The sequence below is a fragment of the Rhinatrema bivittatum genome, chromosome 4, assembly GCF_901001135.1.
Source record: "Rhinatrema bivittatum chromosome 4, aRhiBiv1.1, whole genome shotgun sequence".
Taxonomy (NCBI): Eukaryota; Metazoa; Chordata; class Amphibia; order Gymnophiona; family Rhinatrematidae; genus Rhinatrema; species Rhinatrema bivittatum.
Window position 1 is genome coordinate 398,159,922 of NC_042618.1, and position 27,134 is coordinate 398,187,055.

Below are 27,134 nucleotides of genomic sequence, written 5' to 3' on the forward strand. Positions count from 1 at the left end.
AATGCATTACAAGTTGTTTCAACATTTTGGGTCCAGAAGAGGGCAATTGTGAAACCCCATGCCCACTGTGCATGGGGTTAAAAGTGGGCATGCTGGGAAACAATGCACCTACTTATACCCAGCTTTTTTTTTTTTTTTTGGCAGAGGCGTCCAGGGGTGGAGTTAGGCCTCAGGGAGACAACTTGATCTGCAGTTTTGTATTTTCAAAACTGTGTGTGTTGTTTTCCAGGGAAAAAGTATCTGCAGAAAAAGCAGGTGCAAATCTCTGCTGGTACTCTGTCCCAGAGCAAATTTCAATGGGATTGCATATACGTACTTTCACTTTAAAAAAAAAAAAAGGAGCACAGTCGGCAGGTAAAAGTATTCATAATCTGCATTGCTCCATTGATGAAATTACTCGGTCAAGCGGGGTCATCAATAAGAATTCCTTCAAAAGATTCTGCTGTTACACTGTACCTTTAAGATATTTTTCTCCTCTTAATGTGTTTTCTGGTCTTTGGAATATGCACTTTCCAGATCTGCAAACTGTAACCAGATGTAAGAGAATTCACACACGATACATTTATCATGAACACACCAGCGCTGAAGGGCGAGCTGATCTACCTCCAGAGCCGAGCCAGATCTAGAGTGCGCAACAAAAGGTTTGTTTTCAATTATATTTCAAATTCTTTTAACAATAACTTCAAGGCGTCTGGCACCAACACATCCGATGCTTTGAAGTGGTTCTCAACTTGAGCAGGGCAAAAAAAAAGTTGCAGTCAGCAGTTCTAGTTTCACAAAAGGAAAGAACACCCCTCTGCTCTGCAGTCTAAATCCAACTCGCTGCTTTTCTGACTACTTCTTGATTTTTCAGAACACCAAGGACTCCCAAGTTCGATTCTAGAAACAAGTAGTAAGATATGCAACAAGGCTTCCCAAATTGTTCTGGTGACCCCACAGCCAGTAGAGTATTCAAAAGACATCTACATATACTTGGTCTCCAAAGTATGCACATTTATCTCATGCATATTCATTGTGGATATCCTGAAAATCTGACAGGATGATAGGTAATCGGGCCAGGTTTTGGAAGCTTTGATTATACAGGCTCCTACACATAGGTACCCCTCTTTAACCAAAAATCCTGCTCAGTACGGGGGGAGGAGGAGTTCTCAGGATTTGTCTATATGTAGACCAGGAACTGTTTTCACAGAGAATCAAATGCCCTGTTTGGCTCTTATCAATTGGGCAGATACAGAAAAAACGCACAAGAGCGCCAGCGAGCGCCCATTCTCCTGGGCGTGCGATTCAGGAAGCAACGATATGCAAATTAGGGCCCATGGTAAAAAAAAAAAGAGGTGCTAGGGACACTAGTGCATCCCTAGCGCCTCCTTTCTGACAAAAGCGGCGGCTGTCAGCGGGTTTGACAGCTGACGCTTAATTTTACTGGCGTCGGTTGTCGAGCCCTCTGACAGCCACGGGTTCGGAAAACGTACACCACCAAAATTGAGCATCCGTCTTCCAACCCGCGGGCCGATTTTTTTTATCATCATCATCATCATCTTTGGGACCTCCGACTTAATATCTGCTTTTCTGTACACTTTCCCGGTATAAGGAGTAAAAATTGTGCATCGAGAACGCACTGCCAAACGGGGGCTAACAGTACACTCAGCCTGAGAGCACTTTACAGTATCGGCCCGAATGTGCCTATACTTTCTAAGCAGCTAACTTACACTTTATAGCAGGGTTTCTACAACCAGTATGCTGGCATGCTGCCAGATCTGATCAGGTGTGCCACAGAAGAAAGTCACCACTTCCTGAACTGAGCTCCAGACCAGAACCTCACACCAAAGAGACGAGAAGGTATTCTTAAATGTGCAATAGCTTCTTTCTGTGCACATGTGTAGTCATGCATGCCTCACATTCCTAGGTACTACATAAGCCTCAGATTGTGGGAATTAATGGGCAGCATGGAGGGCGTGGATAGCCAGGCCCAGCTCAGTGCAGTGCACACACTGCACACTTTCTCATCCCACTCCCAAGTCTCATCCTTTGAGTCCCTCCAGCCTCTGTCTTATCCACATGCTAAGCAAGATAGAGGAGAGCATCCTCTATCTTGCTGAGCACTGGATAAGACTCAAGCTAAGTGTTAGGATCAGCTGCACTAGCTGAGCTCTTGCAGTCATATGCAGCCATAACCAAGCCAGCTACCCACAGACTTCTGCTTTCTCCTGCAAAGTAGAAAGAACTGGAGTCTAAGTGGGGATGTCCGTTCACAGTGAGAAAATGAGGTAATGGGCTAGAGAGATTAAGAGTCCAGGAACTGAGAGTAGAGAAACAGCAGGGGTCTGGAGACAGTGAAGAATGGTAGGAGCAGAAGAATCTGCAGGGTGAGGAGCTGGAGCAGGTGGGCAAGATACCCATGTTAAAAGACAGCAGAGAGTGGAGAGACTGAAATGGACAGCAAGAGAAAGAGGCCCCCAAGGCAAGATTCTTCTATGCATAACAGAACCAAAATTATGACTACAGCTCAAGAAGCATTACTGAAAAACATGCTAAAACTGTGGGTAACCCATAAATGCATCTTGCACTTTATCCTCCAGCACAAGCATGATGGTGAAGAACATTCATGGTTAACAACTAGAAAAACAAAACCAGCAGCAGTTATCAGCAAGCTGTGCATATGCACATATATTAAATGTAACCACATTACTTAAAGCTGCTCAAGCCTCCTGCAGTAATACAGACTTCAGTTAATTTCAAAAATCCATTGTGACAGGGCCAGATGTATCGCCACCCCTTTTCTCTTAAATATTGGAAGAGCCACTGGTGGGGCTATCAGTGTTTCCCTGATAGGGTTTTCAAGGTTTCCCTAGCTCTTTTTTGACCATATGAGACCTATACCATCTCTGCACTTCCTGCTCCATGAAGGCTGGTGTGCCACATTACAGTATTTTTGTTACTACAGGTTTGCTTTGGGCTTCAAAATATTGAGAAATACTGTGAGGGAGTCTAAGGTGTTGTGAGGGAATTTCCTATAAAGGACCAGCCACAGTTAAAGAGGACTGGGCCAGATAAAAGCCAACCCAGCAAGGGATTCTGGGCCTAGAGAGGGTCCCTTGGGCACAGTATAAGAAGGCAAGGCCCAGAAGGGTTGAACAGTCTACAAGCCTCTGCAAGGACTACCTATATTTGAGAGTTGTGGACTGATACAAGAGAGTGCTGAGGTAAGCAGCCTTTATGCTGTACTTTTGTTGTCTGTAAATAAGCTTTTTGTGAGGAAACAGCCAATGTTTGGCCTCCTTTTATTCTCTGGGCTGTTTCGTAAGCCTTAGCTGCTCCCAGCTACCACAGAGCCCAAAGGCTCTAATGCAACCCTGAACTTGGCCAAAAATAAAGGAGAAAATAAACGGGATCTTTATTTTTCTATAATGGCTCTCTCTCAAGTCAACTCTTCAGCTGTTGCAGTGTATTCATGATGTACAGTATCAGTGCAATGGGCAATGGCCACTGGGGATTCTGATGAGTGGCCATGAAGTTTTGCCCCAATTTAGTTAGATTAATAATGAAGGGAGAGGCTGAGGGAAAAAAAAAAAAAAAAAAACACCTTTCAAAAACACTCATATCCAAGAAATTATAACTAAGCATTCAAAACAAACTACCATGTCCTTTGTGCCCAAAATAATCAAAGCTACTTCTATTTGCACTGGTAAACATTTTAAAGCCTAAATCAAGTTTCACAGACATGTCAGATTTTCACAGTAAATATGGGGAAAATCCAAAGTGGAACCCAAAAAAAAAAAAAAATCTGATCCACCACCTTGTAAAAAAATAAAACATCTGTAACTTTTTTTTTTTTTTGCAGTTCACTGAATTGATTGGAATGACACCTTTTAAATTTAATTAATTTTTTTTTTTTTGGGGGGGGGGGGGGGGGGGGGGGGAAGGGTTGAGATTCACATCTCTCTGCGCTCTGAAAGACTCCAGAAGATCAATCTACCCTTTTGAATGCTGCTCACAGTATCCTAAACTGAATACAAGCAATATAAATTGATATGAAATGATGTTGAATGGAATCAAATGGGTAAATGCCTTGTTTAGTGATGCAGTCAATCAACCAGAAGGCAGTCCAATGCACCTTTTGCTAGTGTACTTCAGTAAATGCCCTGGAGATACTCTAAACAATTTATAAAATAACAATGTGTGTCCTCAGCAATATAACATGTTTTAGATCAAAAGTATTTTCCAGAAATCGTAACAATGAGTACGTGACAGTAAAGACACAATACTAGGCTCTCAGGCTATATCCTGAAGTTTTAAGTTCTCACTTTATGGTCTCAGAGACAGATATATATATATATATATCTGTCTCTGAGACCATAAAGTGAGAACTTAAAACTTATATATATAAGGATTTCCTCCTTCCCGAGAGAAACAAATTGAGAAAAATAGGCTTGATTAAAAAGCTTACATAAAAGAGAGAGCTGTTTTATCTCCCCCTCCTAAGATATCAAAATGTTTTTTATTTTCTCCAAAACAACCAATGAATATAGCAAGGTAAGGATTTTCCTGTAGTGCAAATTCCCCAGCCTAGTAACTATAAAACAGCATTCTTAAGTCACTCTGAGAAACAGATACGAATGAATTCTATTTGGAAACCAAAACATCCATTTGTAGCAACCAAAACATCCCATGTAGCAAACATTAGGAGGAATTTGGGATGCAGCAGACCAGAATATTTGGAAAGCTGTTTTTGAACCAATTCCCAAAATAAAAAGAAACCCCAGTCCCAGCCAGGATTGCTGCTTCGGCCTCCTAACATGCCAAGCTACCTGCTAACCCAGCGATTCTCAACCTGTGTGTTGCGGCTCCCAGTGGTCCCACTGCCCCAGTTGTGTTTCCCTTTACCTTCTTCCTGCCCCTGTGGGCCAATCGGAAGCCTCCATCTTTCTTCCTGCTAGTGGGGGTGGGAAGAAGGGAGGAAGCCTCCGATTGGCAAGAGCACGAAAACCATGAGACAGAACTTCATCGTCCATTGCTACTTCTGGTGAGTGCTATTGGCACACAAGGAAGACGAGTAGGAGAGTTGCTGGAAAGAGCAAGTAAAGGTGGCTTTTTAAGTTGATTTTTCTTGATTGACTGCCATTTAAATTATTGGGTATTATGTGATGTGTTTGCTATTTTGAAATATTTTATAGATATTTGGACAATTTTTAATGAGTTTTTAATTGTTTGACGTTATTCTGTTCAGCAGCTGTTTTGTAACATTTTTAGTATAGCTTTACAATTATTTCTGTGTGGGGCTCTATAGCAGCTTGGCTTATTCTGTTTTCCCAATAGGAAATGTATTAGTATTTAGGGCCTGGTTTAATAGTTGTATTTCTTAGATAGTTTGAGTGTGTTTCATAATACAGGTGTAACTTTGTGTGGGTTAGTTTGTGTGCATTATTGCAAATCCTGAGAGTCTGTTAGGTGCTATATTTCTCTTTCCATTTTTCCAGGTTCGCACTGCATGCAGAGTGGCTTTTTTGGTTTTCCATTCCAGTGTGTCTCCATATTTATAATTTGTGGTTTTTCTGTACTTTGGTGAAGGTCAGTTCTGGGTGTGTGACCAAGGTGAGGTATTTTACTAGCATGTAGGCATTTGTATCAATCTTATTTGTTGTCTTTTCTCAATAGGATATGCATTAGTAGTAAATTAGTGTCTTTTCATTAGGAAGGCTATTGTACCTAGTAGAAAAGGAAGTTTGTTTTGCTTTTACTGAAATGTCATCAGAACCAGCATATCTTTTTTGTATGGTGAGTCGTACAGGTAATGCCATAGTTCTTCTCTGCACCCATTTGCTGGGGTGGGGGGGGGGGGGGGGGGGGAGTCGAGGGGGTTCCTGTGGATGCAAAATGTATGTTTACATTTAGCCCCATGACAGTCACATGTTCGGTGTGTCACACATGTGAAAACCATCTGTCAGGTGTGTCCCGGCCAAAAAAAGGTTGAGAACCACTGTGCTAACCAATTTCCTGAAGGGAATAATCTTCTCTGGCTATTTACAAATCCATCTAGAACTGGGAGATTATACCCTGGAAGAGTAGGCCTAGCCTGAGCAAAACAAAGCTTTGCATACATGGGGGCTGATGTACTAAGATCCGCAGCAAAACAGGCGCTAGTTATGAGCGCGGGTTTTGATCACTATGTGTGGCTGAAGATGCTGCTTCCATGGGATGTAAAACAAATTATACAAAATGATTTGCGCGTGGAAATCCACACACATATGGAAAAATGCATGTATCTAGGCCCTTACTGTGCTTATGTAATAAGTGGCCGCATCCACACTCAAAACCCGCACAGATCATCCGTGCATAAAAGCAAGAAAGCCAATAGGTCTCCCTACATGAAAGTATGATCCTGGAAAGTATTTTTAATAATGCCAATAACTTTCTGCAGAAAACATGGCAAATATTTTCATGGATGCTAATTCACACTGGCCTAGCAGCAAGCCGTGCTCCGTTGGGCACCAATCTGGATGCTCGAATGTTGGCATAGGCACTCAGCTGGGCGCGAATATGGACGCTATTGCGCCCAGAAAGGTACCTAGCTAAGCTGGCCACTCAGACGCTGAGATAGGCACTCAGCTAGGTGGTTTCAGGTCGCTCGATGCCGACATAGTTGTCCCCCATCCCGAGTCAGGGGGGTGGGGGGGGAGGACGGACTTTATTCGTGCCCCGACAGTGGCAGTAAAAAACCCGCATTAAGAAACCTGTACTAGCATTAGCGCGGCTCCCTGCATTGCCTATGATTAGGTAATCGCCTCCTTTGTATGCCGTTAGCATGCATTCGTGCAGGAAAAAAGCGCAGGTCCGTAGGCGCATTTGTACGCGGTTTTTTCCCCGTGCACAAAACTATTACATTCCCGTATAGGGCTCTGCACGGAAAAACGCGTAAACAAATGCGCATACAGGCACGCACAAATGCGCAGCAGCTTCAGCACACCTTATTACATCAGCCCCAGAATGTGGAGGGGATGAAACAACAGGCAGTTTTATATTCACTGGTCCAAAATGTTCAGGAAATCAGACATGGAAGAACTGCAAACGAATGGACAAGCTGATTTTCCACACATTTGCAAGAGCAGCCAATGCCCAGCTCCAACTTTTGTTTTCTTGCATGCAGGAAACTGAAAATTGCTCTGCTGAAACTTTTAAGTGCTTAACTTTATAAAAAAGAAACAAATTACTTACAAGCATTGCCCCGAAGAACTTACAATTTATATGGGCACCTGAGGCAATGAGATACAGTGCCCCTAGCCGTGCAGAAAAACCGCATAATTAGCTTGTTGCCACATATTTTACAATCTGCCACAGAATCAATATTTCTGAAAGCTTTCACACCTCTTAATTCAATCTTTTGAGGTTGTCTGCAGGGTGCTGGCCTGCCCTGTGACTCAGCTCTCTCTGCTCCTGCTCCTCCCCTGGCAAGCAGCCTGCAGGGAACCTTCTTTGGTTGTACACCCACCTCCCCCTTTTCTCTAGTCCTGCAGTGAGTGGGGTAGAAGAGGGGAAGTTGGAGTGGCAGAAAGTCAGAATGTTTGTTCCCTCAAAGGTCTCTTAAATCCTTATCAAAAGAAAGATGATTTTAATATAATTCCTGGATGGAATGACATCCCTCTAGAATAATTTCATCTTTATCTAAAGGATCTTGAACCTGCAAATGTGGCCAATCGTTCATCATTTACAAAGACCTGGATGTGATTTGAAAGTCTGCAACTGCTGGTGTCCTAGGGCATTAATTTCAATTCTCAGAAGCCTTGAGACACTACAGCTGACACTTTTTTTGACATATTTGAAACTTTGTCAAAGTTTCAAATATGTGCTAATTCAATCCCTTTTTGTATGTTACCATGTGTCTAGTATATGTGCACATATCTTTCCGTATAATTAACGGCATGATACACTGCTGATATTAAGGGTATTTTTAGCATACAGAAGATCAAATACTTGGAAAAATGACAGGGACTTTCTCAAGAAAATATAAAGAGGATGGTTGCACTCAATTCAAAATAAAAAGATTTCATAGTTAAAGGTTTGTGACATGTTGACTGGATAAATTGTTCATTTGCATTCTTTGTACTTTTTTTTTTTTTTTTTTTTTAATTTCTACATAGTTTTAAAAAAATGGTTTTCAATTTTAAAAAATTTATTTTTTTTTCTATGGTCAGAGAATTGCCATCAAATTTTGAAAACTCTGCCACAATTTGCCATCTCTTATGCAGAATCTTGAAAAATCTGTTGCAGAAAACAGAGAGCTCTGACAGAATATGGGGGTCAGAAGTATCCTCCGTAGGAGGAGCAGGATTTGAACCCTTCTGTCCTGGCTCCCAGTACACTAATCACTAGGCAACCCCTGCTCCCACCTGAAGTGATTCTGCAAAAAACACAGTAACACAACATTTTTATATAGTGCTAATCACACAAGGGCAGCGGTGCTCCTATACCTTACCAATCTGGGGTTTGGTCCCCTGGATGCCTCCCAGATCATATCAATTAGCAGAATGCCAGCTACAGCAGGAACGTATAGCACCTGTGACCAGGTATCCTACAGATATGGAGCTAAGGACTTTCACTTAAATACTGTTTTAGGTGGCTTTGGGGTGAAGTGCTACTAATGCCACATAACTCTTTCAAATCCAATACATGACACATTCAAAACTCTGCCTCATGTAGAAGGTGAACAGGCTCATACTAGGAGTTCAGTGGTGATGACCTATTATTCATGCAACTGGTACCCCCCCCCCCCGCCCCAAATGTAATCCAAAACTTGTTTTGTTTCTGAATATACAACCAGGCTCAATACACACTTACACACTAGGGCCAATGCAATACAGTGTGCTCAGGCAAGCGCACTGTTTAACCCGTGGTCGGGCTCGCATCTACAACCCCTTATGCTATAAGGGGATTAGCGGATCCAAAACATGCGTCCAACCCCCCACGAAACTAGTAGCCCTCATCACATGCAAATACAAACTGATGAGGCTATTAGCTATTCTACCCAGATCTAAAAAAAAAAAAAAAAAAAATTGTTTTAAATTGTAGCCCAACCCACACATTTTTACACTCAAAAATGCACACAGAAAAGCAGAAAATACTGCTTTCTATACATCCTACAACTTAATATTGTGGCAATATTAAGTGGGAGGAACAAGAAGGTTTAAATAATAAAAAAAAAAAGTTTGGTGGCGGTCAGCTTTGGAAGAGGGACACTCAATTAACGAGTGTGCGTTTTCCTTACCCGCTGACAGCCACCTCCCCTGGGTGCCCACTGCCAAGGAGGTGCTAGAGGTGCACATTTGTCCCTGGTGCCTCCTTGTCAGCACAACCCCTCATTTAAATATTCAATCTTGGTCCCAGGAGAGGTGCTGGGCGTACATTAGGAAAGCAGGCGCTCAACAGTGAGTGCCCGTTTTCCATGCACATTTATTGCTTTGGCCCCACTGTCAGGCTGAAACAGTATGGTGGACTCAGCTGAGCGCACAGATTAGTAGGGGTGTGCATTCGTTTTCGATGTATTGGCAATCCGCAACGTATATGTCCCTATTCGCTGTATTCATGGTCATGAAACGTATGGTGAACCCCCACGAATACAACATATCTAACGAATAAACTCCCCACCCTCCTGACCCCCCCCCCCCCAAGACTTACCAAAAGTCCCTGGTGGTCCAGCGGGGGTCCTAGAGCGATCTCCTGCACTCGGGCCGTCGGCTGCCGGTTTCCCCTGTGACATAGTGAGGGCAAAGGCTATTGGCGCCATTTTGAATACCGGCAGCCGACGGCCCGAGTGCAGATCGCTCCAGGACCCCCGCTGGACCACCAGGGACTTTTGGTAAGTCTTGGGAGGGGGGGGGGTCAGGAGGGTGGGGGTTGTAGTTAATTACATTTAAAAGGGTTAGGATGGGGTTTTTTGGGAGGAAACGAATACATACGTAACTAATGAACAGATCGGGGTCCCCCGAGAACGGATGCAACGGATTTGGCTCCCCACGAATACGAATACCACAAATCCGTCCCTACTGTACATCCCTACCGATTAACACCCGTTTTTGACGTGCTATTACCCCTCAGCATGTCGAAAAATGCGCGGCCAACTCCCTGAAAACTAATTGGGTCATCAACATGCATTTGTATGTGATGAGCGCTATTAGTTAGTCGCCTGGGATACCGAAAGTAAAATGTGCAGCCAAGCCACACATTTTACTCTCAGAAGTTCTAAGCAACCCAGAAAAGAGAACAGAAAAGCAGGGAAAAAAAAAAAACTGTTTTCTATACACCCTCCGACTTAATATCCTAGCAATATTTAGTCGGAGGAACCTACATTTTAAAAAAATCTGCCCATCGGTCAACAGTTAGCAAAATGAACGCTCAACTTTACCGGCATCTGTTTTCCTAACCCGTGGCTATCAGCGGGTTCAAAAACAGACGCCAATAAAATAAGTGTCGGTTGTCAGACCCACTGACAGCAACCTCTACCGCTAGTAAGGAGGCGCTAGGGATGTGCTATTGTCCCTAGCGCCTCCTTATTAGTGCACCACCTCATTTAAATAGAGAATCGCGTGTCCAGGAGAGGTGCCTGGGCACGTGTCAGGACAGCGGGCGCTCAACATAGAGCGCCTGCTCTCCTGCGATTTTTACAGTATCGTCATGTGTGTCTTTGTTGTCAAATCTTCCCTCCAATCTCCCTGCCCTCCCCACCATCTTACTACCGACTACTGCTGTTGCTCCTAGGTCCCTCACAATTGAAAGCCACAACACAGTTCACACCCCCCACATCCTAGCCAAGTTTGGGTACCCGATCCTGGATATTATTATACTATATGCAATTTGACTAGCAATTTCTCGCAACAGAAACTGGGAGGAGGAGGAGATGGGAAAACAGGGGGATTTATTATTTCATATTAGATCACAGAAAGCCTTAGGTTAGGTCTACTGTGGAGAGCACATGGCTGGAAAATAAATCCAGGTAAGGAGAGGTGGGGTGGATGCCAGATTAATACTATACACATACAGCTGGATATTAACTTGTCTAGGTTTTCCTTTTTAAAGACCCGCAAAAGCCAAAACAATATAGAATGAAAAACAACCCAATATCAGGTCTTTATAGTGGCCTAACAAATGCAAAACATGTCTAGAAAGAGCCTCAAAATCTCTCAGCTGAGTAAGAGAGAAACAGCCAGTCTAAACACGAGCAGAGAGCTCACAAGCAAATGGTTCCACACTGCAGCATCTCAGAAACATGAGAGAGATTAACAAAAAGTTACATTCTGACCCCCCCCCAAAAAAAAAAAAAAAAAACCAAGACCAGGAGAGGCTGTACTACTTAGCCCTGCCCAAGGAGGCTGAAGTAATTACTAAACAATCAGGTGCCAACACTTTAATAAGGTCCTTCAGATGTTCTCACTTTTAGGACTTAAATAAATATCTATTCCTGGCGGCTCCAGGACTGACACAGCTCCAGGTCATGTCCACACACACTGAATGGCTGGGCCTGTCAGTCTCCTTTTATCGCAACACAGACAAAGTGCCAACACTTGAGATACAAAGTGCTTTAAAACAAGCCAAGAGATAAATTGCTAGGGCTTTCCTTAGCTGCTGCTCTCTAGATAGCTGGGAGGAAGATCTCCTCTTCCTTCCCCTGGCCCTCTCTGTTCACCCCCTTCTCCTCCTTATGTGCCCAGCACAGACACACAAATCTTTTACAGCCTGACCACAAATCAGTCAAACATCTCGCACCCTGGAACTGAAACAAGGAAAAGGGCTCCTGTTTCCAAGACACCCAAGGGGGGGGTACAAAAAACTGGAAGCCAACTATAGCCCTGCTTAAGCTGAAAACGCTGGGGAAGGGAGGGAGGGTTCCCTTTCATTTAACATGTAAAAAGTACATTTTAAAAATGCAGTTTCAAACATACCACAGGCCTCAATTTCTACAAAATTCTTGTCATGTAAATAACTGAAGGTATCAACTGCAATCTCCCACCCTACTTTCTCTGATACTGCAAAAAGATAAAATTTCACTTCAGAGACAGCTTCGGCTCCGTCCCTGTGCAGAACATATTTGCACCCTTCAAGTTTTCATGGCCTGAAAGCCCAAGTTTCTGGTTTAGCTGCCAAGAGAAAGGGAGCCAGATATACTAAAGAGTTTTTCACCGAGTGTGTACAGCAAGTAGGCATTAGTAAATTAAGGTCCAAAGCCATAAATCCTCACTGTTACTCCCCTTCACTGTAAGGTCCGCAGGAAGCCAACAGCATAAACTACGAGCATGAAGACACGAAATTTCCCTTAAAAAAAGGCTCTGACAAACATCTCAGAATCCTTTGACTTAAGACAGCCCTTTCCATTTTGCCAAAGCAAATGAAACAGCGGCACTGTGATCTTAGGCTGCGTCCTGGTTCATAATGAAATGGGGCGAGATTTATTGCGACTAGCAGGTTGAAACACACTGCGCTAAGGAACAAAAGATGCAAATATAGTCAGAAACAGTCATGTAAACAGAGTTTGGATAACAAGCCTAAAACACCACTTCCAGTTTCTATGCAAACTAAAGTCATGGCTCGGGGCTACCCCGGTGATCCACAGTAGCAAGGCCTGCAATGGTCCTATGGGGGGGGGGGGGGGGGGATCCGGGTCTGATTCCTGAACATCAGCCCATGGAGGGATGTGGGTAGGTGGCCTGATGAGCAAGTCAGGAACTACACCAGTAGCTACACCTGGCTGCCAACTACTAAGGAGCTGAGCTCCTTGTCACAATGGGACATTGTGTAACTTAAGCAAATGGGAGATAAAGATAGCTTAACTGCAGTAAAAGCAAGGAGAAACAACAATAAAAGGCGACTCCTGTCCCCACCACCACCACCACCACTCTTACAGCAACTCTAAACTTAAAAATGCTGAGACCTATCTCAACTGCCAAATTAAGCTGCTTGCTTCCAGCCATTATTATACACTAAAAATTGCACCAGCAAGAAACAGCAATATTTGGACAACTGCAATACATCTGGGATGCATCTGGAGAGATTTTTTTTTCTTAGGGCCTCCCAACTAAGCAGTTTTTTTTTTTCCTGGTCAGATCTAAGGCCCACAACAGAATTCCAAGTCAGGGACATTAATTGCCTGCCTTCAGCCATCCCCCACCCTCTGCTTATTGAGAAAAAGCACAAGCCACCATGAAGAAAAGTTAGCTCAAATTTAAAATAAAATGTTCAAATTATATACTTGTGTCAAAAAAGCCCAAAATGGAAAAAAACAAGCATGGGAAGGTTGCCCGTTTCAAAACTGCATTTTTCACAGATTGTAATACCTTTTATCGGATCAGCCTCACAACTAGCCAAAGATATTGCAGGGTGCAAAAGTTGGACTTGATGGAACCCTGGTTTTCTTTCAGCCTATGCAATTATGTCATTACCTATCAGCTATCAAGACCACAAGGGTCTCTTCTTCAGATTGTGTATCAGCTTTTAGATAAAAAGGTATCTGAACTTATGAAGAGAGTCCAAATCTCGCCAGGCTACTAGAACATTATTTTTAACTACAATTTTTAACACCTAATTCTCAGTTTGAAAGTAAAACATCCCAGATGCCGGGTCACCTGGGTGCCTAAATTTCGGAACCATTGCCAGGGCTGGACTGGTCCAGCAGAGGAGCCTTCACTGCAAGAGAGACAGGGAATTTGCAGCTCCAGGGCCACAAAAGAGAGAGGCTGGAAGTGGGAGAGAAGCTGGGTAGGACTGGAACAGAAAGGGGGAGAGAAACATAAGCGGAGAAGGAGAGAAAAAAGTGAAAAATAAAATACACGTAAAAAGGCAGGGGGAATTTTTTTTTCTGTATTTTAAAGTATACAAAAAAAAAAATAGTTTCCATCCCTGGCTATAAAGATCTTTCTAACCTGTGAGAGGTTTCCTTTCTAAGGATAGCATACTGCAGAATTTTGCTAGCTGTTTTAGCCTTAATAAAACTAGATTTGCAGTTTGTGATAATCTCATGTTGCTTTAACAAGGAGGTGTTATACTCACAGCCTCCCAGTTTTCTGAAGCAGCCCCAGAGTAGATTCTGAAGCAAGAATTTGAAAACTCAGCAAAAGTTCTGAAACTCTGTGGCAATTGTGGCACAGGTGCAAAAATTTGAATTAGTAAAAATTAGCATGTCACCTTACAAAGCAAAGTATTTTCTGACAGTTCTTGGGTGTCTGGATAATTTATTTTGTTTTCTTTTGTGGAAAAAAGGGATCTTTGTGATTAGTGCTGGAGGCGGGGGATAGAGAATAGTGGTAGAGGAAGAGATGGACAGAAGATGGGGATAGTAAGGATGGAAGAAGAGTGGAATTTGGAAGACGGAGAATACTAGGAAGTAAGGAAAAGCGAGGGATCCTAAATCAGGAGAAAGAGAGAGGATGGATCCACTTTCATGTGCCTCTGTTCCAACCTTCTCTCTGTCACTCAAACTTGCACACACCCTCCAATCCCTTCACTCCCCCCCCCCCCCCCCAACATCAATCACCTCCCACCTAACTTCACTCTCCCCTCCACTAATTCAAACTTTGCCATCTGAGAAGAAAAGCAGCAGCACCCTGGGCTGCTATCTCATCCTCTGCTGCCTTGGGGGACCACAGGATTTGATCCATTCAGTTGAAAAATGTGATATCCTGGCATCAGGCTTGAGGTGCCACCACCAGCTGCTGTGCCGTATCAGAGATGGGGACAGGAAGGGAATCAATGTAGGGTAAGATAATGTGCAGACCACTGCTGCTGCTTCCTCTGCTTGAATGTGGCCCTCTGTTTCTTGCAGCACTTCCACGGGGGGGGGGGGGGGGGGGGGGGGGGGGGGGGGGGGGGGGGGGGTGGGGAGACACGACGACAACAGGGGATTGTACAGAAAGAGCTGGATTTTGCAGCCCTTCCCGTGGCCATCATGAGCTACTGTGGACACTTGTTTTCAAGATCCCATGGATTCCTGGTTCTGATGCATGTCAGAACAACATGAAATTATTCTACCAACATTAAATTCTAATAGGTCGCAAAGTCATAATCAAAAGGACCAACGCACATAAATACATTTGTAAACGAACGGCTGCAAACATACTTTGCATGTGAAAAAAATCCCAAACATAAAAGGAGGGTAATTTTATAACAGCCCGTGCCGAGCTAAAATCTGCGTGTAGAAAGCCCATGCAGACTTTAGCCTGAAGTTTCCGAGCAGACTTGTGCGCATAAATCCACCTTGAATATTATTAGCTGGTGTGAGTGGAGCCCTGGTGGCATGCGCTCGCATATTTTTGAAATGCATAAATGAGTCCCACCCCCATAAGAATGCCTCTCTGTTGTGCTTAAAAGTGCACACAAATTTGCTTCTGTGTGTACTTCTATGCACACAACCCCCCACCCCCCCTTTCACCTCTGGCAATTTTCAAAAACCCAGTATTCAAGGACAGATCAGTAAACAGAACATGTTACTAGGCATGGCTGTCCAGTGAATCATTACGCCATACTTAACAGAGAAAGGGTTAAAACTATGGGATCCAGTGCTGGAAAATGCTTCATGTTGACATCGACTTCGGTCTATGTCCTTTTTCACCTTACATACATAATTTTTCATTGTTATTTACTTGCCAAACATGAGTTCTATGGCCTCAAGGGGGGGGGGGGGGAAGGCTCAAGTGTTGACCTTGATCAGATGCAGCAAAATATATGTCATTCGTTCCGACTAAGCCAGATTTTTCTTATGCTGCAGAACTTGGTGCAGCAGAAGTTATGCACATGGACAGAAGTTGGAAAGGACATACTCAGGCCTATATGCCATTTCTCAAACACATGCTGCTTCCTTGTTTCAAACGGACACTACACATCCTCTATTTCACACACATACAGACATCTCTGTCACCAACCTCGCTCTCAAAATACACACTCACAAAACCTCAATTTCATTTGCCCACACATACAAAGAGCCTCCCTCTTGCACAAGAACCACGCCACAACCTCTTTCCTCACTGCTGCTCACAAATACGCTTAGGAGCTATACATTCAGTGTATAGAAGTCCTTTGGCAGGATGTACTTCATAAAGTACACATAACTTCCAGTCTTGTTTTTACACTTTCTGGTGGATTATATGCCGTTCACTGCAAGCTAAAAACCACCATGATAAAGAGACATTAAAAATGCCTTTGAAATGTTTATGGCATTCACTGCAGATACTCAGCACAGCACACTACACATTTCAAATCGCCACCTGATTTAAGTAACTTAACCAAGCAAAGCTATCAGTGGTTTTGCTATCTGAGGTTTAGATTTCACTGCATAGTTAGGTTTAAAGGATAAATGAAGTGTCAAACTGCTCAATGCCATCGACTAGCAAGCAGTAACTACCGTAGGAGCAAAAGCACAGTGGGGATTTGTGTTTCCATTTTATGCCATTGATAATGCCTGATAAACCAACATGCACTATTCATCCAGTCAATGACCAGTTTTAAAAGCAGACACTGGGCTGACATGCCATACTATGCAAGCACCTGCACCAGATTTGGTTTACTTCCTTCTTGGGTTCCCAACATAAATCACAAACTCCACAAGGAGAAAAAAAAAAAAAAAAAACACACAATTAAGTTGGCTAATGATATGAAACACTAATTCTCTAGCTCTAAAAACAAAGACTTGGAGAGAAAATAAGAGGTATAAAGGCTTCTTTCTTATTCACCCACACCTGCATCTCTAGGCAGAATATTAGCCTACCTCACCAGCAGCACTCATGCAATCAAAAAACATAATGCCCACGAGGTCTTCCCTATACTATGAAATCATCATTTTCCAATTATACAATATGTATTGCCACATATAGTTCTGCATTTAATTGTTTCTATATTCCCTCCTCCTGCTCCCGACTTATGAACTGCAATTCGGAAGAAAAGGCAAAATATCAAATGGAAATAAAATAAATTCCTTTTGTTTCTGTCTGATAAGCATTTATAGCTTATTTACTTTTCAGTTGCCTGCAGTGATCCCCCTCTTCTTTCCTGGGAAGTTCTCTTCCACCCCTCCCTCTTTGCAGTCTCTCAGACCATTTATTCTCCCTTTTCAAAGGGCACCCATTGTAAACCGTCCCCAAGTATTAACACAGCTCACTGAGCCCAGGCTCCCTTTGTAAGGGACTCTTGCATTTCAAATTGCAGTCACGGTGGAGAGGAAAGGGGATTCAGTTGAAGACAACAAAGTTTCTCAAAAGAAGACCCTAGATATTTTTGGCAATGTCCCCAGTATCCTCCAGCATGCTGAGCTCTTTGCAGCCCGTGAAACTATTCTCTGGACCAGTACACAAGACAGCCAAAGATGATGCAGGTCCTTCAGCTTTTGAGATCACACAGTGATCTCAAAAGTGCACTGTCTTGTCATTCAAGACATCTTTTGTAACTGTCTTTTAAGCAGTGTGGCTGTCTTTTTAGTCTACTCACATGCAAGACAAGTTAGAAAAATAAGGTGATGCCTTTTATTGGACTAACTTATTACATTTCTTGATTAGGTTTTAGGAGTTAACACTCCCTTCCTTGGGTCCAAACAAAACTGTGTCTATATTTAATGTTTGTCTCCTATACAAATACTAATAAAAGATGTAAAAGAACAGTCTCCCTTCAGTCTGATATGTTTTCTGTACAGCATAAATATTTCTAATTCTTTAGTTGCAGATCTCACCCTTAGAATTTTAGTCAGCTCTAATATTTTTTCATTGGAATTGAACTCGATACCCAAGCCTCCAAGTCCATAGAGAATCCGTCCTTATCTGAAGAATGGAAACACGTAGTCTGGAAATCTCAAATAATTTGTGTCAGTCCAATCAAATGTTCTCACAGCCTAAAATGATCCTGAATAAAACTATAATCTATATGGCTAATGGAACTCTGCCTCTGGCCTTTGACCAAGCTCAGTCACAGATAGAGACTTGACTAAGAGGGCATTAGGACCCAATGGAAATTCTCAAGAGGCTGATGCTTAAACGCCTGGTCTCCCAGTAACAGTAAAAATCAGGAGACCTGCTGATCACAGTCAATTAATCCAGAAAAGGACATACCCATTCAAATGAGGGCTAAAATAGCTAATTTAAACAAAAGACCAGACAGGCTCAGGAGGAGCTATTCTTCCATTTCAGCCAGGGTCGAAAAGTTATGCCAAAAGTAATCTTTGATGCAATTCAAGACACTGTGTAAAGACATCTATGAGTTGTCACCATCGTTTCCTAGAAAAATACGTGTGAACAGACCAGACAAATGGTAACAGACAAAAGGATTGAATTCAGCCCCTCTTTATGCAACTGTCTTTTCCTAAAACTAATGAAGCAAAAGTCTGCATGTCCTTCCATTAACTAAAAAACCAACAAAAAAGGTTACCCAGTTTAACAGGGTTACAGACCAAAAAGTAGCTAAATAAGAAAAACAAACTGTAAAAGGTAGACAGATTTCATTTTATATTAATACTAAAGTTTGGATTGAGGTTTCTTACCCAATACACCAATGGAGTTAAGCCTTGCAGAACTGTTTAAGGATCCCAACAGGAAACAAGGAACACGTCTTATACCAGCTACTCTTTAAATTCCAATAAATTATTAGATTTTTTTTAGAGTGAAGAAATGGATTTTTCATAACTGGCTCGTAAGCAGCAAGGTAGAAGAAGCACAACTACTACATCTTTATTTTGTGGTGGGCTTTGCCTTTCCAACTTTTTCACTGCTGAAGTAATAAAAACTTTTATAATTCCTTAATTACTAGATTTGTATGCTAGATCCCAGCTCTGTTTTATGAAAGGACATTGCTCTGGCTTGCTGAGCCCTTAAAAATGTACAAACCTTGCCAGTGCCAATCCAGCAGATATAAAACAGGATGCCTTTAAAAGTTAAGCGCACACATACATACTCCTCACACACTCACATCACATATACAAAACTAGTCTAATATCCTACAATGCTCTATGCAGATTTTCTTTGAACTGCAGATGGATTTAACCATATTTCCAAACCAGTTCTATTTTTAATGAGCCATTCATAAGTGCGCTATCCCAGAGCATTTCAAAGTAAATTACATACAGGTAGCAAACCCCTGTCCTAAGAGCTTACAAGGTAGGTACCTGAAGCAACAAGGAATATCAGTCTGAATTCTGGTCTCCTGGCTCTCAGCCCTGTGCTCAGAAGATTAGGCCAGTCTCTCCCCTACCAAATCAGAGATAGGGGCTACTAGTAATCCAACTGGAAAGTAAAAGGTTAAACTGATAACAGTAACAAAGTGTGCTGTATCAGATTTAGCAAGTTGCTATCTGAACTGAGAAAAGAGTGGAATTGAGCAAACTTGTTTCCAAGCAGGTGATGCCTGCAGTTGATTAATAGCTTTCAAATTCCAAAAGACCTGAAAACTTGGCAAATTGACCTTTGCTGCAGACACTGCATGATTTATCACTCTTCCAGAATCATTTAATTTTGTTTTCACAAGGCAAATTCTTTGGTCCATTTCCTAAGGAAGATATTACACATCAGATAGAGATGAGGTTATTGTGTAGTCAAAGTGAGTCTGAGTCACACTGACTGTAAAAGATGAAGAGTAGCACATGCAGGGATTCTCTCAAAATGACTTTCAGCTTTTACAATACTGTTTTGTTTTTTTTTTAGGAAAACAGAGTTTACTCTCTCTGGCAGGAGCACCAATATCATCACTGTCAGATATAACCAAGTACTGTGTTAGTAGTGTTAACTAACACCTGGCAAAACTGCAAATAATCGATCAATAACTTGTAATTCATTCTAGCATCAAATAAAAGCATCTAGTTATTTCAGTAAGAGAGCATCCACAAACTGAACAGAAAACAAGACAATTCTACTGGGGATGTTTTATAAAGGCAAGCCCTGAGTGCCCTAAATTCTACTTGGGTCTGACATTATAAAAAATGTTCCTCAGAAGCACAAAAAAGAAAATCCATTGTTTAATAAAACACCTAAAAATTGTTGTGCTTTTGTGCTCAAGGCCATTCTTGTACACTGGAAGTTTATTTCCCCAGCATGTTTCTTTCTTTTATCAGGACTTTATGCAATGGAAGCTCAGTCTGTGAACTGAGGGTACATTCTGGGGCAAGGGGACCCAGCATGCCAAAACTTATGTTCTTATGGTTTGGCAGATCTTTACACTCCTCCACATGGTACAATCCATGGAATTACAATCTGAATAACACTGCCTGCACCAAGACAAAAGACATTACCTCCAGAGACCTTTGGGCCATAAGCAATATAAAGAAAATCAAAGCCTATTCAATTTAGCAGAAAGAGTGACAGATCTGAAGTGAAGATGGTCTATGCCATTAAAGAGAGGGGGCTGGGGTGAGCACAACAAGTCAATTGTTTGAACTGCATACTATAAAACATGTTTACTTACTTAATTTAAAAGTAGTAGAACTCAGATGAAAATCAGAAAGCCACCCAAAAACTCTTCTCCAGAAGAAATCATACATCAGGAAGCTGAACAAACATGCACCTATGTTACTGTGGTATTTTCTGATTAACAACCAAGGTTGCATTTTATAACCATCTTAAATCCAGGCTTAAATTTAAGTTGCAACCTCACGGCCTCGCTCTCTCACTGTGTAACAGCAGTTTAGTATGTGCTAATTTGTTCCACTTGGTCATAAAATTTAAAATCAGTGGGCCAAATACACTGCTCTAAAGAGGAGTTCTACAGCACAAGAAAAAACTGCTCTGAGAAATCTGTATCCAGTTAAAGCAATTGAGAGCTCTCTCAAAACAATTTCCCTGTTCAGATTATGAAATCATGATCCTAAGGACATTCTTATAGCAAACGTCAAAGTTAAGAAAACCTGTATTCTCCTTCAGTGAGAGTTAAGGGCATTCTTCAGTACAGGTTCCCCTCCTACTGTGTACCTAGGCGGAAAACCCTTATTGGTGCAACATCTAATGTTAACTTTTCTCCAGTGATCAACAAAGTTGAAATGATTTAAAAGCTGTGTAAACAATATCAGATGTTACAAAGTGTGGGAAAACATTTTTGCCACAGTTGAAAAACTGTCCATTTGGAGGATAATGGAATAACTACAATTTGCAATGCAATCTTATGTTACATATATTCAAAAAATAAATGCTTTTGTCATTTGAATCTATAATTTGAAGAGTCATTGGAATTTAGTAGAGGCTGGTACTGTATTTGAATTAGACAATTTTGTTACAATTTGATCTGTGTATTTACACCACAAAATAAAGCTGTAGTAGCTGTGCTTCTGCTTTGCTGCTTACGAGCCAGTTATGAAAAATCCATTTCTTCAGTCTGAAAAACTAATACTTTATTGGAATTTAAACAGTAGCTGGTATGAGACGTGCTCCTTGTTTCCTGTTGGGTTCTGCATGGAACTGTTGGGATCCCTTAAGCCTTGCAGATCTGTTTTAACTCCATTGGTATTACGGTATTGGGTAAGAAACCTCAATCCAAACTTTAGTATTAATATAAAATGAAATCTGGCTACTATTTGGTCTTGTGTATTCAAAATTAAATGTTTCTCTGATAAGTTGCAGAGATCTCAGAACTAAAACTTAAAATTAAAAAAAAAGTTTCGAGCAGCACCTCACTAGATCTGCAGTTTGTCACAGAATACATCTTCATGTATTTTTTTATTACATATTTATATTTATTACACCATACAGTGTTAATTCAAAAAGTTTTTTTTTCACTCTATTATAACTCACTTTCCTGGTATAAGTGAAACAGGAATGTCAAGGTAACAAGTTTTTTTTTGTACAGAATTTAGATACACGCTTAAATGAATTATTCACAAAAACTTCTAGAGACATGTCAAAATATGGCATGAACTCAATGTTGTGAAGCCGTTGGCTAAACCCCCACATTCAATTAAAAACAAACATTTTTAACCGTGCAGGTGTTTAGCGTCTGTTCTGATATTTCTGTACTAAATTGAAAAAGTACAGAACAAATTAATGAAGAAAGTATTAACAGATGTAATGAAACATACTAATCAGATATCTTAGTGTCCCATTCCACTTTTCTTATGCTTTTCATATCAGCATGTCACTCAATTATATCCTATTTTTGAACTAGCAACATGTGCTGGCAAAAATATAGCAGGTGACAAACTTTTCATAAATTAAATTTTTCCCTCTTTGCAAAATGGATTTGATTTAGGATTATATGAAAAAAGCCTGTGACCCATATGACAAGATAGACCAAGCCTTTCATTTCTGTGCTTTCATACAAGGAGGAAACATTTTTTTGTGGGAGCCTTTTCCAGCATTCTAGACAGACAATGTTGTTTTTTTCACAACCCTATGACAATCTACAAGCCTAACAATACAAAGTAAAGCAATAATGCCGTGAAAAATACCCCATTTTCTCATCAGCGCCTCTTTCCAACTAATTGGGAGCTCGGTAAGCCTGCACGTCGCATGAGCTTTCCGCACTTTATACACTAGCAGCACCAACCGCTCCACAGTAAGGAGGGGGAGGGCACGTTTTTTCACTTCCAAACTTTTTTTCACGTTACAAGCTCAAACTAAAGCGGTCAAAAGCAAAACGTTCTGAAAATAGCTTGTCAAAAGTAACACCCATAGGTTTCCCCATGCAACTTTGCTGGCTGCAAGGAAGAGAAAGGAAGACAGACACATATACGCACTCATTTATACGAGAGAGGAAATAAACCGTGCGCCTGACTTGCTCTCTAGGTGTACGGGACTTACACGGACACTGCAGAGGCGGAGAGATCGGCGGGTACGCTGCTCAGTCCCAGGCGGCTGCAGTCCACCAGCTTCCCGACGCCGGTGCAATTGGAGGAAGGTGGCAAAACCGCAGCGAAAGCAGAGCCCAGCAGCACCAAAGCGGAGCAGAAAAGGGAAGACGGAGGTAACCCAATCCTTCCAAACAAGGCTGGCATTTTATATCCTGGGAGAGAGTGTGGTGCTGGTGCTTGGTGAGAACAGTCTTTTAAAAGTTTAAAAAAACAAATTAAAAAGAGGAGGAGAAAAAAAAAAGTCGCTTTTCTTTTAAATCAGATGTGCCGGCAGGCGGTGGGTAAGCGGCGGGAATCCTCGGTATACGGACACGACCTGCTCTCTTCCATTCCGGCAGGAAGTCATCGGCAATTCTCCGGGCTCCGGCCGGGGGGGGGGGGGGGGGAGGCAATCGGGAGCCGGCCCCGTACTGGGAGGGGGCGGATGAGGTAAGCCGCGCGCCCCAGCGATACCTCAGAACTCCGACAGCTGCGGCCCCCCGACCATCGCCCAGAAGAGGGAAGGGGAAGTGGTGGGGGCGCTTCCCGGAAAAAAAAAAAACAAAAAACCCCTGCTCAGCGAACCTTCGCCATCTTCTCTCGCCCTCCCGGTCGCACAGTCGCTCACCCCCCGCCTTGGAGCCGGCAACACGAAACGCTGCCCTGGGCGGTCAGCGGGACCAGAGAACCGCCAGCCACCTAGTCCTCGTGCCAACTGTGTAAGCCGCCTCCTCATTGGCTTACTCCCGCTCCGCGCTCTCTGATTGGACGCTGTGCGGCGCCCTCCCATTGGCCAGTCCGTGTTTTCCAGGCTATTTTACTTTCTCTTGCAACAGCTACAGCAATAAAAACAACAACAAAAATAAAAGCCGATTCCATTCAAAAGCCCCAGATGGCTGTCCGCAGGCCAGCTGCGTCGGAATCTCTCATGAAATATGACTGAGCCCGGCTGCATGCCCCTCTCTCAGGTTGGGCAGCTCAGCACTCTCCCCCCCCATCACCACCGTCGGCCCTGGGTTGTGCAGGTTGCATACTCGGGAAAGAGTAAACAAAGCCCGGCAACTCCGCCCTCCCAGAGCTGCAGCCGGGTATCACCTGAATGGGCCATCTTCGGCCGGCTCTAGTTTCAGGAGCCTGACGATGGCACGGCGCTGGACCGCTTGTGTCCTGTGACAGAGGGAGCTGCATCAGTGAATGGTGTGGGTTGATCTGGATCCTAGCCGGGGGGGGAGTACTGGGAGATTTCCCGATCTCACTGATGGTTTTCCATCTTTGTTGAGATGAAAACTGTTTGCTTCTTTAAGTGAGGATTTTTTCGGTGTGCCTGGATCTTGAGGAAGCTGGAGGCAGGAACGGCATGGAGGCCTCAGCTTTGCAATGTTGCGGTCGTTCGTGGAGAGCTCGGGGAATGCGACTTGGGTTTCATCGTTTGCAAAGTTTGCAGGGTGTGTAACCTGCTCAGCCTGTAGTGAGACCACGGCGCTGCTGATCTCGCATGTCCGGCTTCTCTAGGTTGTTGGAGTGGTGATATAATGGAATCAGTTTGAGTTTTGCCAGTACACTTATTCTACCCTTGTTTCTATAATATTCCTTTTCCTTTGGTTTTGATTAACACATTTCTTTTTTTTTTAACTTGATTAAATTTTGATTATTTTGTTGAATGCCTCTTTTCATTTTTTTTTTTGTTAGATGCTTAGAGTTGATAGCACTCCTGGGGGAGGGGAGTGCACTTTTGCTTATGTGTTCTTTTTTTGTTGGGGTTGTTTGTTTTGTTTTTGTTTTGTTTTTTTACATCCTCTTGGGCCTCGTGCCTCTCTCGCCCCTGCCCACTGGTAAACAAATTTTTGGAACATTTTGTTTCCTTCACAACCTTCGGTGAAACAAGTAGATTTTAACAAGTTGAACACAAATATGCATTAATTAAGTCTGTATCACATACCGTTTGCCAGAAAAGTGTGATATACATTAAGCATTGTTACGTGTCTGTAGCGGCATAAGCTATAATTTATTTTATTTATTTAAATTCTTTTTTATACCGAAGTTCATGGCACAAGTCATATCGCATCGGTTTACATCAAATGAAAGGTTTACATCGAACGTGATTTAGATAGATTACAATGAATAGCAAAGGATTAACCAAAGATTAATCAGGTAAAGGGAGGAACAGAACAAACGAGGAATGGAGGAGGTTATAACTAAGAATTAGTAGTGCAGAGATTGGAAACATATCAACATTATACATTATAGTGTATAATATATAGTATAATAATGTATACATTATAGTGTATAATGTACACTATAATGGCAATGTTGGCACCAGAAAACAAAACTAAAAATGTTTTGCCGCAGATTTTTGCTTGTAATCACTGTCCGACGTGTCGCGGATAAGAGTCCAACAATAGTCACCCACCATGGAGGGGATTTTGGAATCCATAGGCAGGACATGTGTGTGTATGTTTGTGTGAATGTATATGTGTGTGTGCAGTAGTACTAGTAGTATTGTCCCCTGCCTGGAAACCAAAAAGGTGGGGGTGGAGGGGGAGTCGTAGTGCACATCCTTGAAGCAAGCAGGAGCAGGCCCCTTAAACATTTGGCACCTGTGTTTCCTATGCCTAAATTTAGTCCTGCTCTCCCCTCTAATGGGAATCAGATAATCCTGAATATTATTGCTAGTATTTAATTTTGACTTCCCAAAACATGATACTGCTTGAAAATAATGGATCTATGTTGGAGCTTTTTTTTTTTTTTTTGCTACTTCAAAAATTTCATATTCAAGTTAAGGCTTCGATATTCTATTCACCTGCATGCTGCATTTTCTTGGAGCCCTTTCTGTCCTCCTTTTCCCCAAAGGTTTAGCCCTTGAACAATCATCTAATGAATTTAAGGTTGTGGCAAAATAAACAGATCTTTAATAAAAACCCAGGGGGAGCTAAAGAGCTTGCTGCAACTTATGGTGCTAAATGTTTGCTTTATGGTAATTTTAAAGTTCCTAGTTTGATTTTGGAAAGAAATTTCAAAGCCATTTATTTATATTTATTTTTAAAGTTATGTCATCTATTCTTTGAAATATAATTCTAGGCAGTATATGACGTAATAGCAAATATACAAATGTACAATATACAATCAATACAAAATCAATAAAATAAAATACAAATCAAGACCAAAATGTACACAATACATGCATCAAATAAAATATAGGAACTGGAACTACTGCTTTTAACTATCATTTTTAGAGTGCTGGAGCTTACAATTTAGTCAGGAAAAACATACATGATAAACAAGAGTGTGTGAAAAGTGTATTTATTGTAGAGAAGTCCTTATGATTTAAAAGCAGCTTTGTAAAAGGGGACTGAGTTTTTAAACTACATTTGAATAAGGCCAGAGAGGGAACTAAAGAACAGCAGCACATTTCTAACATCTTAGTATGATTAATTAGTAAAAGCAAAGTTTTGCATAACTTTCTAAAGGCCAGTAGTCCCTCATAATTCTTATCTCTTTGGAGACTGAATTCCAAAGAGTAAGACCAGCATAAAAGAAAGCACATTTCTTAGTTTCTACATATTTCACTTCGGAAAGAAGTGGCATAGAAATTCAATCTAATTCTTCAGTATCGAGGACCAGGACCAAACAATGCCTTAAGTACTAGTGAAAGCATTTGGAAACGAATATTTGAATTAGCCAAAAGCCAGTGAATCCTTTCAAGAGCTGAAATGACGTAGTCATGGGGTTTCAAACCCCTGAGGACTCACGCAGCTGTATTTTGCACATATTGTATTCTATAAAGCTGGGTTTGTTTGGTTTATTTTGTTTTTTGCAGTCCTATAAACAATGAATTACAGTAATCCAACCTCCCTATTACTAGGGCATGGATTACAGTGGCCAGATTATCTCTGGACAAATAAGGGGGAAGACTGTGGTTAATCCGCAACTACCAAAATGAGGATTTGTTAATATGGGATTGCCTGCTTAATTCAAATACTGTAGTTGCACCTGGTGGTAAATTGACTAGTCTGAAAATTGCCCTCCTCGGAGCAGCTAAAAAGCACATACAAGGGTCACAATGTTCATGTACTTGTAGCCTCATTAAAAGGGGCATTCCTAGAGGGTGGAAGCATGTTGAGGTCTTGGAAATAATTATGTGCACAGAATGGAATTTTCAAATACTTAAACATCCCCCCCCCCCCCCCCCATCTGCAGAAAAAATGACGTATGACGTCCATGTGGACTTTTGTGCCCATGTAACCACATGAGCAAACAAAAAAAATAGTGTATACTTACTAAGGCCTGGATTCTCTAATACCGCCGGGCTCTTTTGAATCGCATGGTACGAGGGGTGGGGGGGGGGGGGGGGGGGGGGCGGGCCTGCGAA

General features: G+C 42.1%; 1 protein-coding gene across 1 annotated transcript in view; it reads right to left on the reverse strand.

The window, feature by feature from the left end:
• Window positions 1-23,517, reverse strand: part of LRIG1 (leucine rich repeats and immunoglobulin like domains 1) — a 297,265-nt gene extending 273,748 nt beyond the window's left edge. The window contains exon 1 of the mRNA XM_029601045.1: window positions 22,737-23,517. Within this exon, the coding sequence (XP_029456905.1) occupies window positions 22,737-22,930 (194 nt within the window). The 5' untranslated portion in view covers window positions 22,931-23,517. The remainder of the gene's footprint in view (window positions 1-22,736) is intronic.
• Window positions 23,518-27,134: the final 3,617 nt, after the last annotated feature.